Source organism: Manduca sexta, chromosome 19, assembly GCF_014839805.1.
Source record: "Manduca sexta isolate Smith_Timp_Sample1 chromosome 19, JHU_Msex_v1.0, whole genome shotgun sequence".
Taxonomy (NCBI): domain Eukaryota; kingdom Metazoa; phylum Arthropoda; class Insecta; order Lepidoptera; family Sphingidae; genus Manduca; species Manduca sexta.
This window is the reverse complement of record NC_051133.1, coordinates 4,904,339-4,923,348: the sequence shown is the minus strand read 5'-3', so window position 1 is coordinate 4,923,348 and position 19,010 is coordinate 4,904,339. Positions and strand designations below refer to the sequence as shown.

The 19,010-nt window shown below is 37.7% G+C and overlaps 2 protein-coding genes across 4 annotated transcripts in view; both read left to right on the top strand.

Annotated features, from left to right (window-relative positions):
- Positions 1-10,376, top strand: part of LOC115441754 — a 28,017-nt gene extending 17,641 nt beyond the window's left edge. For all 3 annotated transcript variants that reach the window (XM_030166647.2, XM_030166648.2, XM_037440349.1), the window contains 13 exons: positions 1,069-1,259; positions 1,894-2,011; positions 2,299-2,482; positions 2,863-3,210; positions 3,495-3,756; positions 4,196-4,351; positions 4,755-5,040; positions 5,255-5,594; positions 6,047-6,363; positions 7,101-7,232; positions 7,895-8,154; positions 8,533-8,691; positions 8,838-10,376. In XM_030166647.2, the coding sequence (XP_030022507.2) occupies positions 1,069-1,259; positions 1,894-2,011; positions 2,299-2,482; positions 2,863-3,210; positions 3,495-3,756; positions 4,196-4,351; positions 4,755-5,040; positions 5,255-5,594; positions 6,047-6,363; positions 7,101-7,232; positions 7,895-8,154; positions 8,533-8,691; positions 8,838-9,000 (2,916 nt within the window). In that variant the 3' untranslated portion in view covers positions 9,001-10,376. The remainder of the gene's footprint in view (positions 1-1,068; positions 1,260-1,893; positions 2,012-2,298; positions 2,483-2,862; positions 3,211-3,494; positions 3,757-4,195; positions 4,352-4,754; positions 5,041-5,254; positions 5,595-6,046; positions 6,364-7,100; positions 7,233-7,894; positions 8,155-8,532; positions 8,692-8,837) is intronic.
- A 2,096-nt stretch (positions 10,377-12,472) lies between these two features.
- On the top strand, positions 12,473-18,550 carry LOC115441769 (cell division cycle protein 20 homolog). The gene is made up of 10 exons (XM_030166670.2): positions 12,473-12,939; positions 13,491-13,597; positions 13,945-14,115; positions 14,436-14,529; positions 14,714-14,943; positions 15,347-15,493; positions 15,599-15,726; positions 16,771-16,918; positions 17,131-17,330; positions 17,914-18,550. The coding sequence occupies exons 1-10, from the start codon at positions 12,639-12,641 to the stop codon at positions 18,011-18,013; spliced, it is 1,626 nt and encodes a 541-aa protein (XP_030022530.1). The 5' UTR covers positions 12,473-12,638; the 3' UTR covers positions 18,014-18,550.
- The last annotated feature ends 460 nt before the right edge of the window (positions 18,551-19,010 follow it).

The window sequence follows — 19,010 nt, the reverse complement described above, 5'->3', positions numbered from 1 at the left end:
AACTGAATAATTCTTTTTGTGTTGGGTAGCCCTTTGTTCCTGGAATGCTATAGGCTATATATATCATCACGCTATGCCCAATAGGAGCGGAGCAGTAATCGCTAATCTCAGGAACTACCGGTTCGAACTGAAAAAATATTTTTGTGTTGGATAGCCCTTTGTCCCTGGAGTGCTATAGGTTATATATCGTCACGCTATGATCAATAGGAGTGGAGCAGTAATGAAACATGATGCAAAAACGGGGACAATTTATTAGTTTTGAGAGCTTCTGTTGCGTGCGCTGCGTAAACGGTTAAAGTTATGCAACAATAATGTATGACGGGATTGTTCCTCTTAAAAAGTTCTACAAAAATATATCATAAAACAAAACTCCCCCGCTGCATCGGTCTGCCCGAACGTGTTAAACTCAAAAACTACCCAACGTATTAGGATAAAATTTGGTATGGAGACAGTTTGAGACCCTGGGAAGAACATAGGCTCCCGGGAAAATATATAGCGTGACTTTTATAACGGAAAACTTTAGCCCGAAAAACTTTGTAACGCGGGCGGAGCCGCGGGCAAAAGCTAGTCTTAAAATATAAAGGACTGTGTACTACACACATAAGTATTTTACGTTCCGGGGTCAGCTTGTGCATATCCATTTCAAACAAGCCGGTATAATCATCTCTCCTCAGTCGACACTAAGGCGTCGGTATAAAGAAATAACACAGCTTAAAAGACTTTCCCGCCCTCACACCCACCACTATAATTCCTGTAAACCAGAATTAGCAGTGGCAAGCATTTTATGACACCGAGCGGTGAAGCTCGGCGAGTCTCAGGGAAAACTAATTCGTCATTATCCCGCAACGAAATTAATCAAACAGAAAGATAGGCAGGAGTTGGAGTTTTTAATCAGCCACTTCCTTCCATAGCAAAGCGGGTGACAAAATAATGAACTACGGAGGTGTTTGAACCTCAAGGATAGGGACGTTTACAATTAAATAAGCTAGTTATAAGGCACCACGGGTAACATTAAAAGAAAGGGTCCTATCACATGAGCTGTTAGATTTGATTACAATACTTGCGCAGGAGATGGACCGGAGCCTGGCGCACAGCCTGCGCACGTTCCTCAGCACGCACGGCACCGACCTCTACCACTACCCCAGCACCGACATCCTGCAGAGCATCCTGCAGCACGAGGCGGCCGGCCTGCTCTACAACAAGGCGGCCAGCGCGGCGCAGGCCGCCGCCGACAACCACGAGCTCTACTTCGACTTCTTGTAAGCTATTGCTATTCATATCATTCCAGTCCAGGCCAGTCCCACTGCTGGGCACTGGCCTCCTCTACTACTGAGAGGGATTAGGCCTTAGTCCACCACGCTGGCCTAATGCGGGTTGGTACACTTTACACACCATCAAAATTCCTATAAAGAAATTCTTAGATATGCAGGTTTCGTCACGATGATTTCCTTCACCGTTAAAGCAAGCGATAATTCACAAAGAATACACGCATATTTTTTTTTGTCTTAGAAACCTCAGATGTGTTTACTCTGCGGTTTTGAACCAGCAGAAATTCGTCTCGGCAGTCCGTTCCACACCCGACTAGGCTACCGCCGCTATTCCTATTTTATTGTCAATAACTCAATAATAGTATTTGATCGTTATATCTATGGTTTTGACTTATCATAATAGCTCTTTCATGGCCCACGTGATTAGTAAATGAATACCATTTTATTATGAGACTTGAGTTATTTAAAATTTTTCGGTTCGACATAATCTAAATAGCTCGAAATAGTAATTTATGGCCGATATGGGGAAATGGAGATACGTGTTGTAAAATAATTAAATGGCGTTACCATGAATCGTTTCTTTTTTAATTATTAATTCGTTTTTTTTTTATTTATGTCCACGCAGGCACGAACATGACGTAGACGAAGTGAAACATTCGACTATCGATGTTAGAGAAGTGATAACGGCTGTATGTTTTCTTGGCAACTATGTAGTAGTCGGTACCAGCAATGGACTGATCAAGGTTAGATTTTTTTCATCTACTCTATTGCATGTTTTAATGGTTCTGTTGTTGTTACCCCTTTTTGTAGTTTATGATATCATTTGCAATTAATTATTATTTTTTTAATTGTAGATACATTATCATAATTATGATATATTTTTTTAATACATTCACACTAGTCAAGTCTGATCCCCAAAAAACATCGATATTACAACTCGTAACCAACTTCAAGGCAGCCATTTGGTATGTTCCTAAGCGTAACAACATCATATCTGACTGTAGGGCGATAATCAATTTTACGTCACCAGTTCTTCCATTCAACAACCCACAAGCTGCAAAAGGAGCTGACCGGCATGACGTCAGCGGTCACGTGGGTGGGCGTGTCATGCCTCAAACACCCGCCAGTAGTTGCCGCTTTGTCGTTAGAGGGCATCATCAAGCTGTGGTACGTCGATGACTTCGATGACGACGACGATGGCGTCATTGAGGAAGGTAAGTGACCTCACAAGGTACCTACACCAAGATCTGTCAGAACTGAACTCATTCGTGCGTAATCGTGGAAATGATACTCATTGGCGGTGTTAATATGCGGACTTGAGATGATGATGATGATGATGTTGACGAAGGTAAATGTAGTTAAGAATAATGATCAAAAACTAGAGATTTTTATGTCGCATGATGCAATCATAAGTATATTGTTTACATTTTAATTCGATACCATTTTTACCGTTTTCTACTAACTGCAGTAACATTAAAGACATCATTTTTATTCTATACACAAAAATCATTAGTTTTTTCACATTATTATACACTACAATGTAGTGCTTCTGCACCCCCATGAAAATGAAAATAACAAACTTTATCTTCCACAGAACCCGAAGAAGCGTACAATAACAACCATCCGGGTCACGTGACAATCAAACAGACATTCGGCGCGTACGTCCACTGCCGATGGTCCGACAACGAGGACTTCCTTGTGGCGCACAACACAAAGATGATATTCCTATACAAGCCTAACGGTGATCTAATATCGACGATCAACAACTTCGACAGGGACCGCGAGTTGCTCTGCTGTGTTACGTGCAACAACGACAAGTTCGTTGCCGTGGCAACCACAAACGGCAAGAGTAGGATGGTCGAGATTATAGATCTCAAGACGAAGGAGCGAGTGATGACCTTCGAGGAGACCGATAGTGTTTTGGATATGGTTACAGTTCCTGGTGAGTTGCTGGTACAAAGTTGTTTTAATAGTCTACTTGGATTAGGTATTAGTGAGACCAAGTAAATATCGATATTTTGTATCGATTTCGGGATTATCAAAAATTTTGGATCTCTGTAAAACTGTGTTACTATCTCTCCCATGCTAGTCTATTCATGACTGCAACCTAAAAAAACTAGGTAATCATTTGACAGAATGAAAAACTGAAGAACTTCGTACATTTTCCTCACAATCATATAAATAATTGAACTATATATTTTATTCAATATAACGTTTCGTCAACAGGTACTAACAAAATAATAACGCTAAAACACAACGAAATAATGGAGCACGAGTTCAAAGTGACATCGATAAGTTCGAACAAATGCAGACAGTGCAAGTGCGGGAGTGTCATCAAGAGCGACTCGCTCAACGACAACCTCTCGTTCAAGGCGATAGCTGTCAATAAAACCGGCACGTTACTGTTCGTGTCCACTGATGACAGTAGAGTCGTGTGCGTTAATTTGAAGACGCATTCTAGAGTGTTCGATCTTGAGAATCGTAGAGGGTGAGTTATTATTTAATATTTTAAGACGAAAGGCATGTCATGGAACACAGTCGACCGTAATCGTATTTTTTCATATTTATAAATGGTTTGAACAGAAACATGCAATATTCTTACTGAAAGCTAAGAGCATGTTGAAGCTTGGCTGACTTGGGAAGCACTTGTAGTCACATCTTTGAGAATGTGTTGTTATAGTCGTTTTCTTTTTGTCACAAAAATACTTTTTACACATAAAATAAATTCTACAAAGTATAAAAACAATGCGTGAAAAAGTACCCAAAGTTTTTTTTAAAATATTTACCATAGTAAATCGTTTCGATTTATATCCACGTAGATTTTTTTTAACAAGCTTATGGCAAACAGAGTTATTCACTGTCCTATTTATGTGCAGCAAGACCGCATATATATACAACACATACTAATACCTATATATTGATTCCAGTAACGTGATCGCAATGGCGGTGAGCGAAGTGATGATGTGGGACGAATTTGAGCCAGGGTCAGACGTTCTGCTTACAGGCACTGACATCACAGAGAATTCCGCTAAAGTTTGGTACTTAGAAGCCTCTTACATATCGCAGATCGCCAAGAGGAACGGGTGAGTTATACCATAGAGTAAAATTCATATATGGCGCAGGCCTATACCGCAACTGATCCGGTGCAAACTGGTTTTCTACGCCGGCAGATGTTGTATAAACCTGCCGGTGAAAGTAAACGCACACATCGTCGCTCTGTGTGTGCGTGTAATAACAACGGGTCGTTTGTAGAAAGCATTTAATTATCTAAAGCGCATACAACACATCCACATGATGCATGTGTGAAGTGTCTATGAATAAACATACGTCAATCTTCGTGACGCAATGCTCATGCTCATACAACAAATAAAAAAAAACAGGATATATTCTTTGCATCCACGTATCTGTCCCCTCTATTATATCGAATAGTTTGAGTATGCGAGTTATAGTTAACCGACCTACACTAATCATTAATTTACCATACAGAAAAGTCCGTCTAACATCGAAATTCGACGTGAGCTTCCTGAACGCGTCATCGCCTAACACACCGAAGACCGCAACACCCGGCAGTATGGTGGACAGTGTCTCCAACACACCGCGACGGCATCAGTCCTTCGCCAACCACAGGGAGATCACCAAGACGCCCGTGAAGAACACCCTGAGCCTCGACAGGCATTCGCTGAAGCCGCTCAACCTGAAGGGCATATGCAATAATAATGATAAGGCTATACAACCGCTCTTGGCTGTTGTTGATGATAAAAATAATATTCAGGTTCGTATTTTGTACAAGTAGCTTGTGCTCGTGACTTATCGTGTTGCATTCGGTTTGTGAAAATAAAAAAAAATTTCTTTATTCTCTCTCAGCATGGCATAAGCCGTACCAAATTTCATCAAATTCGGTTAAGCATTTATCAATACGTCATTAAGCGACCTACTTCAAAGACTGTCTATAAGCATGACATAAACTAAAGTGGTTTTGTCTTCAGGTAATGCGTGGAAGAAAAGTCCTAACAGAGATTCTAGAAAAATCCGACGAGCACATCACATGCGTGAAGATATCTCCATGCAACCACTACATCATATACGGGCTGCAGTCCGGCAGCGTGAAGAAATACACGCTAAGAACCAAAGAGATGGTCACCATCATGGACGTGTACAGTCCTGTGCAATATTTGAATTACGTAAATCCGAATTTATTGATGGCGGCCGGTAAGAACCGAAGTCTTATGGCGTACCGGCTGACTGAGGCAGGAGATTGGACGCTAGAGATGCTGCAGAGAGGTAATACGCATCTCGGATCGCAGGAGCTGCTTGATGATTTGCAAGGTATGTATACTGGGGCGTTAGACAGACGCCGTAATATAGGATTCAACTTCTATTCAAACATTATAGATTTCTTCGTATATTGAGTGTAATGGTCATCGAGAGCGTCGCCTGACGATGACCCAGGGAGGGGGGGTCAAGTTGATTTAGACAATGAGAAAAATACGAATCGTGTGTAAAGTCGAAGGTACGTGTTCTTCTCCTACTCCCCTTCGCCGCTTTAACAATAAACTTTCTTCCTAATATAACAGATCTGTGATACTAATATTTTAACTCAATTATCAATAATAGTGGCCCTTTAGAATACCTGTGTCATTAGAAATAAGGCTGTGTAATCGTTGAAATAGACAATATTTTTAGAATACCATAAAAACCACACATTTACTTGTAGCGTTCTGGCATACGTAAAAAATACCTAAATGACCCAAAATGATATTTCCTGAATTCTTTCTCAGGTTTAAAACTAAAGAACGGTCAAGTAGACAGTCAGTCAACATCAAGCAGCGATACGGGAAGCGTGGACTCGCGCGAGCGAATGTTCCGCAGCGGAGACATCAAGAGTATGTGCAAAGGGAGCGGACTCGTCGAGTGTTTCTGGGTGCCCAACACTGGGCTAGTCACGGTAGAACATAACGCTACCACCAAACTGTGGACGGCAGACATGAAAGTCGCGAACATATTGCACGCGAGACAGACTGATGTCCATATTAGGTGTGCAGCGTTACAGAATAACGTGTTGGTGCTATGTGATAGTGATAATAAACGGTTTCAGGTGAGTGAGTCTCAAAAATATATAAATAGATAATATGAATTGTACATGATAATATTAACTGCACTCAAAACTATAATAATGGATGATAAATTATTCAACAGTTTCAAAATAGTAACGTTTGTAGTCTTATATACGTATGCTATTGTTCATTACTCATAGCTTACATATTTAGTTTAACTATAAATATATAAAAGTATATGGGTTTATAAATCCACTATATGACTGGCAACTTACCAATGATTTTCTCAGCCGCGGATCTAGGGAGGGGCAAGCCAGGGCCCGTGCCCCGGGCGGCAAATTCAAACTTGGCAGACGAATACACATCTCATCATTAACGCAACTTTGACTACTGAGACATCCAGTATATAACACACATAAATTATTTCCCGAGGGGCGCGAAATGATAATGATGATGTTGACAAAAGTAAAAATATAGGTGATTGGGGGCGGCATTATCCAGATTTTGCCCCGCCTTCAAAAAATTCAAGATCCGGGACTGGATTTTCTAAATAGTCCGAACATAGTGTTAATGTTACCCTGCCTTCTAACATACTCATCAGTGGCGAAAGATCCATATAACCCGATTAGTGCCGGCTTCCTTTTCGTCATTTATGTAAAATCTAATTATCATTAGAAGTATTTACAGATTATATTTATACATATTATTAGTACTATTTTGATGTGTCGGATTCTTCACCCTTCACCACTGCTGAAGATACGTTGCAATCACGTTTCAGACGTTTGAACTAATCAACGGTATAGAGTTGAAGATTATACAAGAGTATAAACTGAACAACGTGATCAGTTCGTGTGCCCTCACCGCGGACGGAAACATACTCGCCATAGGACTCGACTCCGGCAACGTTGTGGTAAGGATCATATTGTTTACCAACTGTACGTTCAAATGTATTAAATTCACTAATTGAATTTCGACCAGTGGTCGTTCAAACCACTAGTATTAATAAAAAGTATGTAAATTAATGTAATGGCCATTGATATATATGTACTACGTACTAGATTTGGCGTTCCGAACATTCACTGTGTTCAACTGAATTGAACTGTCATCCATTCAAACTGATTTTAATATGGTATCGATATTGATGCTTGTGATTGTATACAGAGTGGCGCTCATAATACAAAAAAGTGAGTCTAAGTGTAAACCTGGATTTGAATAAAAAATATTAGTCAAATAAGTAAAATGATTTGTTGTTCAAGTGAATAGATAGGTTATAACAGTGACGTTTTGGTTGCCATTTTAGTTCAAATTTTAGAGTTCATTTAGACGTTCGTGTCTATAGAATATACGTCAATGGTAATGACTTGTTTTAAAAAATGTTAGAATTAATATAAATTTACTACATTAAACTTTTTTTCAGATTTTGTCGCGGTTTTTTATATTATAATATTCTCTTTCCTTTCAAAGGCTTTGCAACCTGCATAGTTCACTCTGTGATCGTAGTTTTATGTCGATGTTTAAATGAGTAAACATAAGAATTGATTATATAATATTTATTTATCACTTTACCTCAAGGTGTGGAACGTGAAAGGCAAACGTCTGATCACAATACTGAAGCATCACAAGTCGAAGGTGCAGTCGTGTTGTTTCTCTCCCGTGCCGGACCGTCTATACCGCAGTCCGTCTATGCAACCACACTCGCCGAACCAGTCGCCAGTCAGCGACCAGGGCGACGACCAGCCCCCGCTCGTGCTGGTCACAATGGCTACCGAGATTGTGTGGTGGAACATAACCTATTTTGTCCGAGTCAGGGCGAATCAGAAGACTGTATGGCGGTAAGTGGTCATCAATTGCTTTGAAAATAAAATAAGAAATGGGTGGGTAGCAAGTTGCGAAAGAATGAGTAGATATATCTCCCAATAGTTGATGTTGGTAAGTTCTGCCGAGTTCAATATAGCATCGTAATCGCTGTCTTTGGATTGACATGGAAATGATATAATATATTTGAACCTAATAATATAATATAATTTTTAATTCTGACAATTTTTACTCCAGTACCAGTTTGGAAAACAGTTTCTACTAAAGATTGGGGGAAAGACTCTAATGTTGGTCTTTTGAAAAAGAAAAATAATGTCAAATCTTAATAAAAAGAGTTTGACATGCGTACACATGTATTGTACGAACAAAGGTTTAAATAAGAAACTTGTTTCCAGGACGGGCGTGAACGCAATGACGCCGATCGGCACCCCGCTAGAGAACAGGAATGAACTGCAACCAACCGCACACAACTCGAATAAATCTACGTCTACCTTCTTTTTCGGTGACGGATTATATGACAAGCACTGTTGGCGGGAAATTTGGAATGGAAAAACGTAAGAACCAATATCAATAGATTTTTTTGTATAAATAAAATTGGTCATTGAAAACATTTCTAAACATGGGCAAAAGTGCTTAAAATTGTTAAAAAATGTTCTAATAATTTAATTTACAAAATTGTATACATTATAAAACATTACAGATGCAAAAAGGGATCGAAGAGGCAAGACATATTAGCGTGTATAAAACTGACCGGAGTGAACGCGAGGAAGTTGTGCCACGACGACTGGTTCACGTGTTTCGTAACAGTCGACAACCCGGGCCACGTACACATTATGAACGTCATGAAGTCACAATGTTCGTAGCACTGCGATAATGCATTTCAAACTACCCACTATTTTTAAACAGTGTTTTTAGTATAGTAACCGGTAAACAACTTGAGCACAGTGCTGCATTGTGGTATTTTTTCTATTACACTAAAAATTCTCAACAATTATTGTATCGTGGAAGTTTTTGAGCACATTACTGAGTGTACTCGAGTTGTACGCCTATATTGAGTTTAAAGTGTGCAAGACACTGATTAGTTAAAGCAATATCCATACAAAATCAGATTATAAACTTCGTCTATGAATTTTCAGCCGAATGAATTACGGTGCTATGAAGGACATGAGATGAAAATACTTCGTTTGGTAACACTATTATGTTCTCGTTACGTCGATGCCAAAATATGCGGATAGGTAACTGAATGTGTGAGATAAATCTCTTCTTACAATTGTACTTACTATTCGTAAAAAATCTTATTAAATAGTATTTAAGTCCCATAAAGCATAATAAATTAATTCCAAAGGAACTGTCCTGATATTGTATGGATGTTAGTAGATATATATTAATAAAATGTACATAAATAAGTATAAATAAATATGCATTGACCACCGATTTTACTTCAGTGCATTTGCGTGTAAGAAAATATTAAATACAGTAAAATTATAATTGTAATAGAATATGAACAAGATATTTTGAAGACATGAACAATATGTTAACATTTCTTTAATGATGAAATGGTAAATGTTTCTTACAATACTCAATTTTATTACCTAAATGCTAGAACGAGTTGGTATGTTTGAGTGACTAACTAGTTGAATGTCACAAGAATGCTTTAATCGTTGTTTAGAATAATTATATAATTTTCTAAAATATAACGAGTTCTTTCAAATTTTATATGCAGACAAAGTCTGTGCACAAATATGGCGCGTGTATGTTTTATTATATAATTTAAAGATCAATATTTGTAAGAGCAAGGTTCAATAAGGAATTGATTGTGTTCATTACAAAGAGAACTCGGAAAATTATCGATTTTGTACTGCCATAGAATTTTCAACCTAACAAACATAATTTATTATTCCAGTCATTCACGGAATGTTCATGCTCCGATGTGATTATGGCGCGTTCATCAATTTGTGAATACGTTTTGCGGAGTTTAATATAATATAAATATTTTAAGAGATCGAATAATATGAAAATTCATACCATTGTAATAAAGGTTTCATATACGTTTATTTAAATGAATATTTTGAATAATAACGTGCCATGCGTTGCTTGTTCGTACGTATGCATGTAATATTGTGATGACATAAAAAGATCTCTTAATATGTGATGGATTTTAATCTTTATAAATGTGTAAATTAGACAAATGACTATGTTCACTCCTTATAGTTGTAACTAGGAATATCTGGGAGGAAAAGACTAAGAATAAAATAATAAGAAGATTTACGGACTTTATTCAGAGGTGGTAGATATGCGGGTGTCATTTTAGTATTTTAACCATTTCTATAATGTGAGCCATCCATAATAATTTATAAGCAATTTGAAAAACATGACACTTGCTAATATATTTTCCGTGGCCTCAGCAATAGAGCAGAAGTTAATACTAGTGTAATTAAATGGTGCTATGTCATTTTAAAAGATTAATATGATTTTGTGAATATTAATTAGTGAACATGAAAGTTTTGCGACCACAAATATTTTTCTAATTTGTTTTGGTACGACTCCCAGTGTTTCGGTACCGGGCTAAGGTTGTTTTGAAATGTTGTGTTTTTTACTATTGAGATTACAATAATCAGTTTTCGAATATATTTTAGAGAAAAAGATCACTAGAAAATATTTTTATCATTATGTTTCTTTCTTACAATTGTATATTCTGTAAGGCAAAACACCCTGCTTTACGTCGGAATAGTGTTTAATGAAGTATTCAATGTTTTATGAAATGAATTCCCAGTATGATGGTGAAAAAGAAACGTGACGATATGTACGTAAATTGATTCTCGGATTTTTTATTTACTATTTGTATGTCATCGAAATAGGTTTTTATAAATATTATACAACGAATCAGTGACAAAATTGTTAAATAGTGTTTGATTATTGACGAACTAATATTTTTTTAAACTTTTACACGAAAGAACGTAATGCTCAATTTTGCATTTTACTTTTGTTTTAAATGTCAATGTTTAATTTAGGTTTTCTCAAATTAGTTCGTTTAAACGTATAATTTAATTTTGAATTGAAAGTTATGTAATCTAAAATATGGAAATTATTCAATTAGGATTGTCAAATTTTAAATCATTTTATATAGCTTATAATTTTATAGTACCTATATAAGTAATTCATTATTTTACGAATATTGTTTACATGTATAAATTACGAAATTTTGATCAATTTGTTTTATTTTATATTTAGGTGTTCAGGCAAGTTATTTGCCGCAAGTCGCATTGCAAACAACATTGACTGGCGGCTGCTCGTCGCCTTTTATATCCGGTCGCCTTAATCATTCTCGCAAGATCTGGCATGGTCGAGAATTCTCTCGCAAATTACGGTCCGTCGACATTCTAGAAACATCGAGATGTTTCGAGAACGTTCCATCACCGAACCATCCACATTCGTGTCTTGGCGCTTTTATCGGCAAGTGCCAATGGGTGAATCAGTACCAAATAAAAAAAAAATGTTAGGCACTTTGAAATAATTACTGCGGTAAAGCAGTTGAGACTTCAAAATATGTGCGGAAATGACAGTATCGAGTAGAAAATAATGTCTTACCCAGTGGCGTAGCATGGGTTCTTCTCGCATAAGGCACCCAGCGAAAACATAAAGAAGGCTATTTCAACACAATATAAATCATAACTCGAAGATCATAACGTTTAATTATGCCTACCGTTATGTCTGCAACCGTGTTTTCCTGCTCCATATAAAATATAGAGTTATAATTATTTTTCAATCCTTTCTCAAATACGGTCCGCAAGGTTAAAAGTGAAAATAAATTATATCACGAAAGTGAATGCATATGAAGAAATTTGGCAACAATGCATAATATAATATTTTGAACATTGAGTATTTTCATGATAAAAAAGACGTAACAAAGAGAATTATAATACATATGGAAAGACGTAAACTTTTTTTTATTTTTTAAATAATTTTAACGTAAAACCCCCAAAAAGCGGCCATACAGCAAACGTAATAATACTACAACTGAATCGGAACACAATGATTTTATTCGCTAGAATTATAGTAATTTAAGATCTATACAAATATTTTACTCTGTGAACAATGAAATTTCCATATTGTTCGAAATAAAAAAGTGAAAACTATTCATGCGACCGTCACAACGTGTAAGGCTCATCTATGCACGACATTAAAAACTTGTTTTGTATTTAATTTAATGGTTACTCCTATATGTAATCAATTTTTCTATATGGTTTAGAGCGTGTTTAGCTAACAGCATAATAATAATAAAACACACGTGACAATTCGATTTCTGCCATGACTAGGCCATGATCTATAATATTTTACACTGCTTGCAACACTGATTTCAAATCATAACGAATTTTTTGAATTCGCTGTTACCGTGGGATTTTATTTCTTTGCGAATAAAATAGAAATCGTGTTTACATGAGTGAATATATATTTAAAAATCTGTGACCGCTATCCAAATAATAAGTTAGGATAGTGAAACATGGCGCAGTTTAATTACTTGAATGAACTAAACAGTTTGGCTACGATCGACGGACCTTTAACGCGAGGTCCTTTGCAACGTTGGGCAAAGAAAACTAACAATGAAAACTTAAATCCCAGTCTAAGTGCTTCTTTCAAGAATCATTCGAATGTTAATTTGAGTTCATGCAATCAGTCGATGCAAAAATTATCAATATCTACGAACCAAAGTTGTAACAATAGTGTGTTATCAAGCAACAAGACACCGACACGAAATGAAAATAAAAAGGGAAAGAAAACACCTTCCAAGAATAAATCTCCAGGTAAGTCTAATATGTACACATTCCATTAAGTTCTAACAATGACGGGATACTAGGTTTTTTCATCCCTCTTAGTAATTATATTAAAGGCCCGAGCCCAACAGCGGAACCATTATTACCAACCATTGATAGTTTAGTACTGTTATCTGAAGTCCTAAATATAATATAAAGTTACTTCACCAGAGAATTCAGTAGGTAATAATTACTTACGTATTATCAGCATCTTTGGTTTAATATCCAGGTTTTTTAACTTACAATGACTTGTTATTCAATTGAAGAAACTCAATACTTAGGTGTCCAGGATTAAAATAGCACCCTATTCAGTAATAACTGGCACGGTATCTGCCACATGATTCTAAAATGTTTAGAAATATACAAATCATTAATTTGCTTTCTCAAAATTCATGATTTTTTTTATTAGTGATGATGACAGAGTATTTAACCGCCCACCTGGTGGTAAATGGTAACTGTCAACCAAGGGCGGCTGCCAGGGGCACAGCCATGCTGCTGCCACCTGTAAATATCTTATTACACCTGGTTTTTATTTATTTCAGGCCGATCAACTACTCCAACTCCAAACAAAGCCTCCAAGACCCCGAACAAGGCAGACAGATTTATTCCATCAAGAAGTAACTCAAATTATGACTTGTGCCATTACATGGTGAGAAAAATCAATCCTTATAACACAATTATCTATGACATGTCATACCATATTATAGATAAGTAGCTTTATTTGTGGCTCTGGTCACATGAAAAAGGTTTTCCACTGGTTAGCAATTTGAATGCCAGAGTGGCTTTCAAACCAAAACTAAGTTTCGCTCTCACAGACTTTCATAAAGGAGTAACTTTTAGAAGGGATTCCATTTCTAGAAAAGATGAACTTCATGAAAGGATAGATTGTCAGAAAATGTCTACTAAAAAACAATTAAGTTTCAAAGGATTTGGCTTCATTTTTACCACTGCCACATGCACGATTTATAGCATTTTATAATAAAACTTTATTTTCAGATGAACCGCGAGGAGGACAAAACTGAAGAGGTAGTGGCTCAAAACGCAGCAGGCGAGGCGATTGGCCGGGCTCTAACTGACACGGAGCCCGGCAGGTTGTTGCAGTACACGTGCAAGGCGCCCGCCGCGCCCGAGGGCTACCAGAACAGACTTAGAGTTGTGTATTCTCAGGTATCAAGGGCTTCTGCTTACTCATACTTCGTATTTTTATAATGGATGAGGTGTATTTCTTAGTAACTTCACATTCAAATTTACTAAAACTCCGATTTTATTGATAAGCTATATGCTACAGCTTTAATATATTTGTTTTATTATCTGCAACTTAATTTCAAACTGCCTCATATTTACAAAAATAACAAATACTAATATTCACATATTTTTCCTTTATTCATTATTTTAACTAACAAAAATCATTTATTAAAATACATTTTCAATAACTTTATATATTTTATTAATCAGCACAAGTGTATACAAAACATTATTTTTAACAGGCTAAAGTACCATCATCAGTAAAGAACACCACAAGGTACATACCCCAAGCACCCGACAGGATTCTTGATGCTCCTGACATAGTTGATGACTATTGTAAGTATCCAAAAAAATATTATTAATCCACAAACAATACAATATACAATTTGGTCACCTAGTTAATCTTTAAAAATACAGGATTTTGAACCATATTATTTTATTTGATACAACAATGCCACAAGGTATTCCTTGTAGAATACCTTGTACTGTAGATATTTCTACAAGCAATTCTATTTTGCAGACCTAAATTTAGTGGACTGGAGCGAGTCAAACATCCTGGCAGTTGCTTTGGGCAATGCAGTGTATTTATGGAACGCCGGTACTGGACAAATAGACCAGCTGTTGACGCTAGAAGGCTCAGAGACAGTGTGCTCAGTATCGTGGGTGCAAGGAGGCGGTTCACATCTCGCCGTGGGCACTTCGAACGCGACGGTTGAGCTATGGGATTGTGGAAGGATTAAACGGCTAAGGGTATGTTTAAAATTATAGTACAAAAAGTTATGAATAAATATGTTCATAAGTATTTTTTTGTATCATGTGTGTTATCCATCTGAAACATCTTGACTCAACATGCAAGTTAATTATTATCAAATATCTGCAAACTGAACATCCAAGCCTAGCAGTTTGTACCGTCACTTATGTATTCATCAAGATTCTTGCCAGTGGCGTTGTGTGGGTCCTTGCCACAAACTTGCAAAAAAATACGGTTTTATTTTTCGCACTTCCACGCTCCCCTTAAAAATGCCGCTCGGGGAGGGCCATCTTCAAACTACGCTGATTCTTGCCATTTATATGTCTCTGGATTTCTAAATCAGTTATATAATTGTCTTTCTCGGTATGCTCTGAATTTATGTGAATATTTAATTTTCTTAAGGTAATGGACGGTCACACGGGGCGCGTTGGCTCGCTGGCGTGGAACATGTACATGGTGACGAGCGGCGGCCGCGACGGCAACATCGTGCACCACGACGTGCGCCAGAGAGACCACGCCGTCGCCACTATTAGTGGACACACGCAAGAGGTACATCTTCTACTCTTTATCGAAAACGCCAAAAGAATTTCAAAATAATATAGTTGCAATCTTATACCTCTGTTCAAACTGCAAATGAAATGTTTCTATTTACAGATATGTGGTCTGAAATGGTCACCTGATGGTAGATATCTTGCGTCGGGCGGCAACGATAATCTACTCAACATCTGGCCAGTAACTCAAGGACAACACTACTCACAGCCACAATACTTGTATTCATTCAAGTAAGTTATTTACTAATTATTTTACCGCTAAAAGTAATGTAGCTTTAGCCATTGTGGCGACAGATCATTAATGTCGCGTAAATTTCATTCCAGTGTGCTTGTTCCTACATTATCGACCTAAACGTAACATCTTCACATAAGCCAATTCAGATAACATAATAGGGGACCGGCCTATGCTTGATTTTGTACATTATTCTATATTTTATGATTAGTAATACGAAAAAGAAGCACTCCTGCGAAAACTGCATAAAAATTTATTAAAAAATGAGCGAGTAATTGATATTTAAAATATTGTAATGTGCAGAAGTGGGTGCGATGTGCGGATATCGCTTCATCTCTTTTTCGCACGCGTCGTAATTCCCGATGACGTCACATGTGGGTATTTCGTCTCTTTTCTGTTTCTTGTTATTTACCCCTTCCGCCAAAATTCAAAGACTTGTAACTTGTTGATTTTTTACTGGATTTTAACAATTCCTTCTGTGTTATAATTTATATTATGTAAATATTTGATACTAGTAAAAAACAAAAATGAGTCCGGTACCCTATTATGCATTTCACTTTAACTGCTGGGTCACGACTATAGGCTTTAAATTAGCGGCAAGCGGCATAGCGGCGCGGCCCCGACACCACGCACGCTGAGTAGCGACGCCGCTATCCGCACTGCTCTGTGTCAAGCATCCTTGCTATTCTCTCTTACATTTGTTTCGCTTGCTTAATACTGCCGCTCGCCATTCTGCGTAAAACCCCGTCGAATGGTAACCCGTGACGTGCTCCGTACTGTCTAATATATATTTTGTTCTTGTCGCTTACTGCGCCGCACTAAGACGCCGCTCATATGGGAAAAGCAGTGGTTCATAGTGGAAAAGCCGTGGCTCGGCCCTGAGTGGCTCAGAGTCTATCAGATTGAGCAAATTCAGGCATTCAATAATACACTCTTTCGCTGTAGCACAGCAAGCAATATCCTTTGACACGAAAGTAAGAATGTAGGGTCAGAATTATGTAGTATGCGTGTTTAGAATCATAGGGATATAATGTATGTTCCAGCCAACACCTGGCGGCGGTGAAGGGCCTGGCGTGGTGTCCGTGGAGCGCGGGCATCCTCGCGTCGGGCGGTGGCACGGCAGATCGCACTATCCGCATCTGGAACGTCAGCACCGGCGCCAACCTCAATACCGTTGATACTAAGTCGCAGGTATCTACAATATACTTTTTATGAAGCTTGTTTATATGAAATCCAGCTGGACAGGTACCGTCGTAAAGTCTATTTCTGGGAATTAAATGACACGTAGTACTAGCAATGCTATGCAATTCGTATTGTCATTGAGTATTTGTTTATTAGTGGTGGTGTGGTTCTCTTCGGTAAATATTATTGATTAGTTTGAATCGCAGTATTTGTGTGTGCAGGTGTGTTCGATCGTGTGGAGCACGCACTACAAGGAGCTGGTGTCGGGGCACGGCTACGCGCAGAACCAGCTGGTGATCTGGAAGTACCCGCTGCTGTCGCGCGTGGCGGAGCTGAGCGGCCACGTGGCGCGCGTGCTGCACCTCGCGCTGTCGCCCGACGGCACCACCGTGCTCTCCGCCGGCGCCGACGAGACGCTCCGGTAACCACACTGCTCATTACCGATTAGAATATTATGCTTCGTCTTGTGCAAATCGGCCAGTAATTTTAAGATAGAGTAAGCCCACCCTAAACTACTTGAATTCTCAAATCGGGTAACCCTTTTTTTATTTTGGTTTCCTGTAGGTTTTCAATGTTTAATCAACGTTGGATAATTATCTCATTGCCAACAAAAAATTAAAGTACTCTAATAAATGAAAATACTATAGACCTGAGGCATGAAATATTTCATAAGTTTTTTAAAAATAACTTGATTTTACAAGTATATATAATTACAAAATAAACGAACACACATCACACCTTAGTCCCCAAAAGGATAGACAGAGATGCCATCAGGGCACACACATTTCGCCATATGTGGTGTGTCACGTGATGCGATAGGGCGCGAACCTCTCGTCACATGGAACACAAATTGCAGACGCCAGGGTGATACGAGCCGAACAATCCGATATCACTTTGCCCGATCTACGATTCGAATCCGGGAACTCGAGCGGTGTAGTACCGCGCACTCATTACAACGACGCCACCGCGCCAATCTACATAATTATTTCTTTTATATTTTGCAGACTATGGAAATGCTTCATGTTGGATCCGACCAAAAAGAAGGAGCCAACTGATTCGAAAGCAGCAAAATCTTTGCTGAACATGAATTCCTTGATTAGATAATGCTATCTATAAGTTTTGAGCGCGTGCGTTTGACTGAAACATTGTGATGTACAATTAACTGTAATTATAGCATTAATTATGTTTTGCAACATATTTATACCAATTATGTTGGTTCTCAACGTGTTTATTAATTTTATTTCACTTCGTATTTTATGTGATGACATTCTGAGCATATTGCATGCAAACGGCTGTTTTACTTTGGTAATATTGAATATTTCGTTCGTTGCGAAATTTTTACCCAGTATTTTATCATTGTATTTCTGACGTATTTTCAGTTTTTGACGTGAAAGGGGAAGTTGAGGTCGTAAAATGTGAATTCGCGAATTCGAGTTCTGTCCTATTGCCTTTACTGTTACTTTCTCTTATTCCTTAAATTTCTTCATTTATATTTCATGAACATTTAATTACCTCGGCTTCTTTGTTTTAAGGAATTTGTATATTTGGAGTGGTTTTCTAACCGTTTCATTTATAAGAATGATTTAACATTTAAGACCTTTTGTATTGTTTACAATGAAAATAAATGATATTACCTAAACACATGGTTTTTCTTATTAGGAACAAAACAAAACTTGAGAATACAGTGGAGGACTATACATAGGGCAAATACCTTGCAGCAGGCATGATATAAATGACATAAAAAAGTAACTGCCTAACGATTGCCTAAAAACTGACAAGAGATCGGTAGTAACCGGTAATAGCTAATAGTGAACACGAAACTAGTTAACTAGCATATTCTTAACTTGGTAACAAGTGAACCCAGAAACACAAGAATACTACATCAATCAGCGAGGCGCTCTGTATTTTATACTCTACTGTGTCTCATATACTTAATATAATACTGGAAACTGTGTCTCGCCACCAAGAACACGGAATCTCGAGTATATATGCACATTTATTTCAAAATAACAATTGCATGATACACGACAAATATTTAATCAAATCTTCCGTAAATTATACATAGTGTTACACATAACACAGATCTCACGTATTAATTCCA

Excerpts from the sequence above, each read along its gene's own strand:
- LOC115441769 (XM_030166670.2), top strand. The coding sequence starts at position 12,639 with ATGGCGCAGTTTAATTACTTGAATGAACTAAACAGTTTGGCTACGATC. Across the intron at positions 14,944-15,346 it reads GAAGGATTAAACGGCTAAGG|GTAATGGACGGTCACACGGG; the intron begins GTATGTTTAAAA and ends AATTTTCTTAAG. Across the intron at positions 16,919-17,130 it reads CCGTTGATACTAAGTCGCAG|GTGTGTTCGATCGTGTGGAG; the intron begins GTATCTACAATA and ends TTGTGTGTGCAG.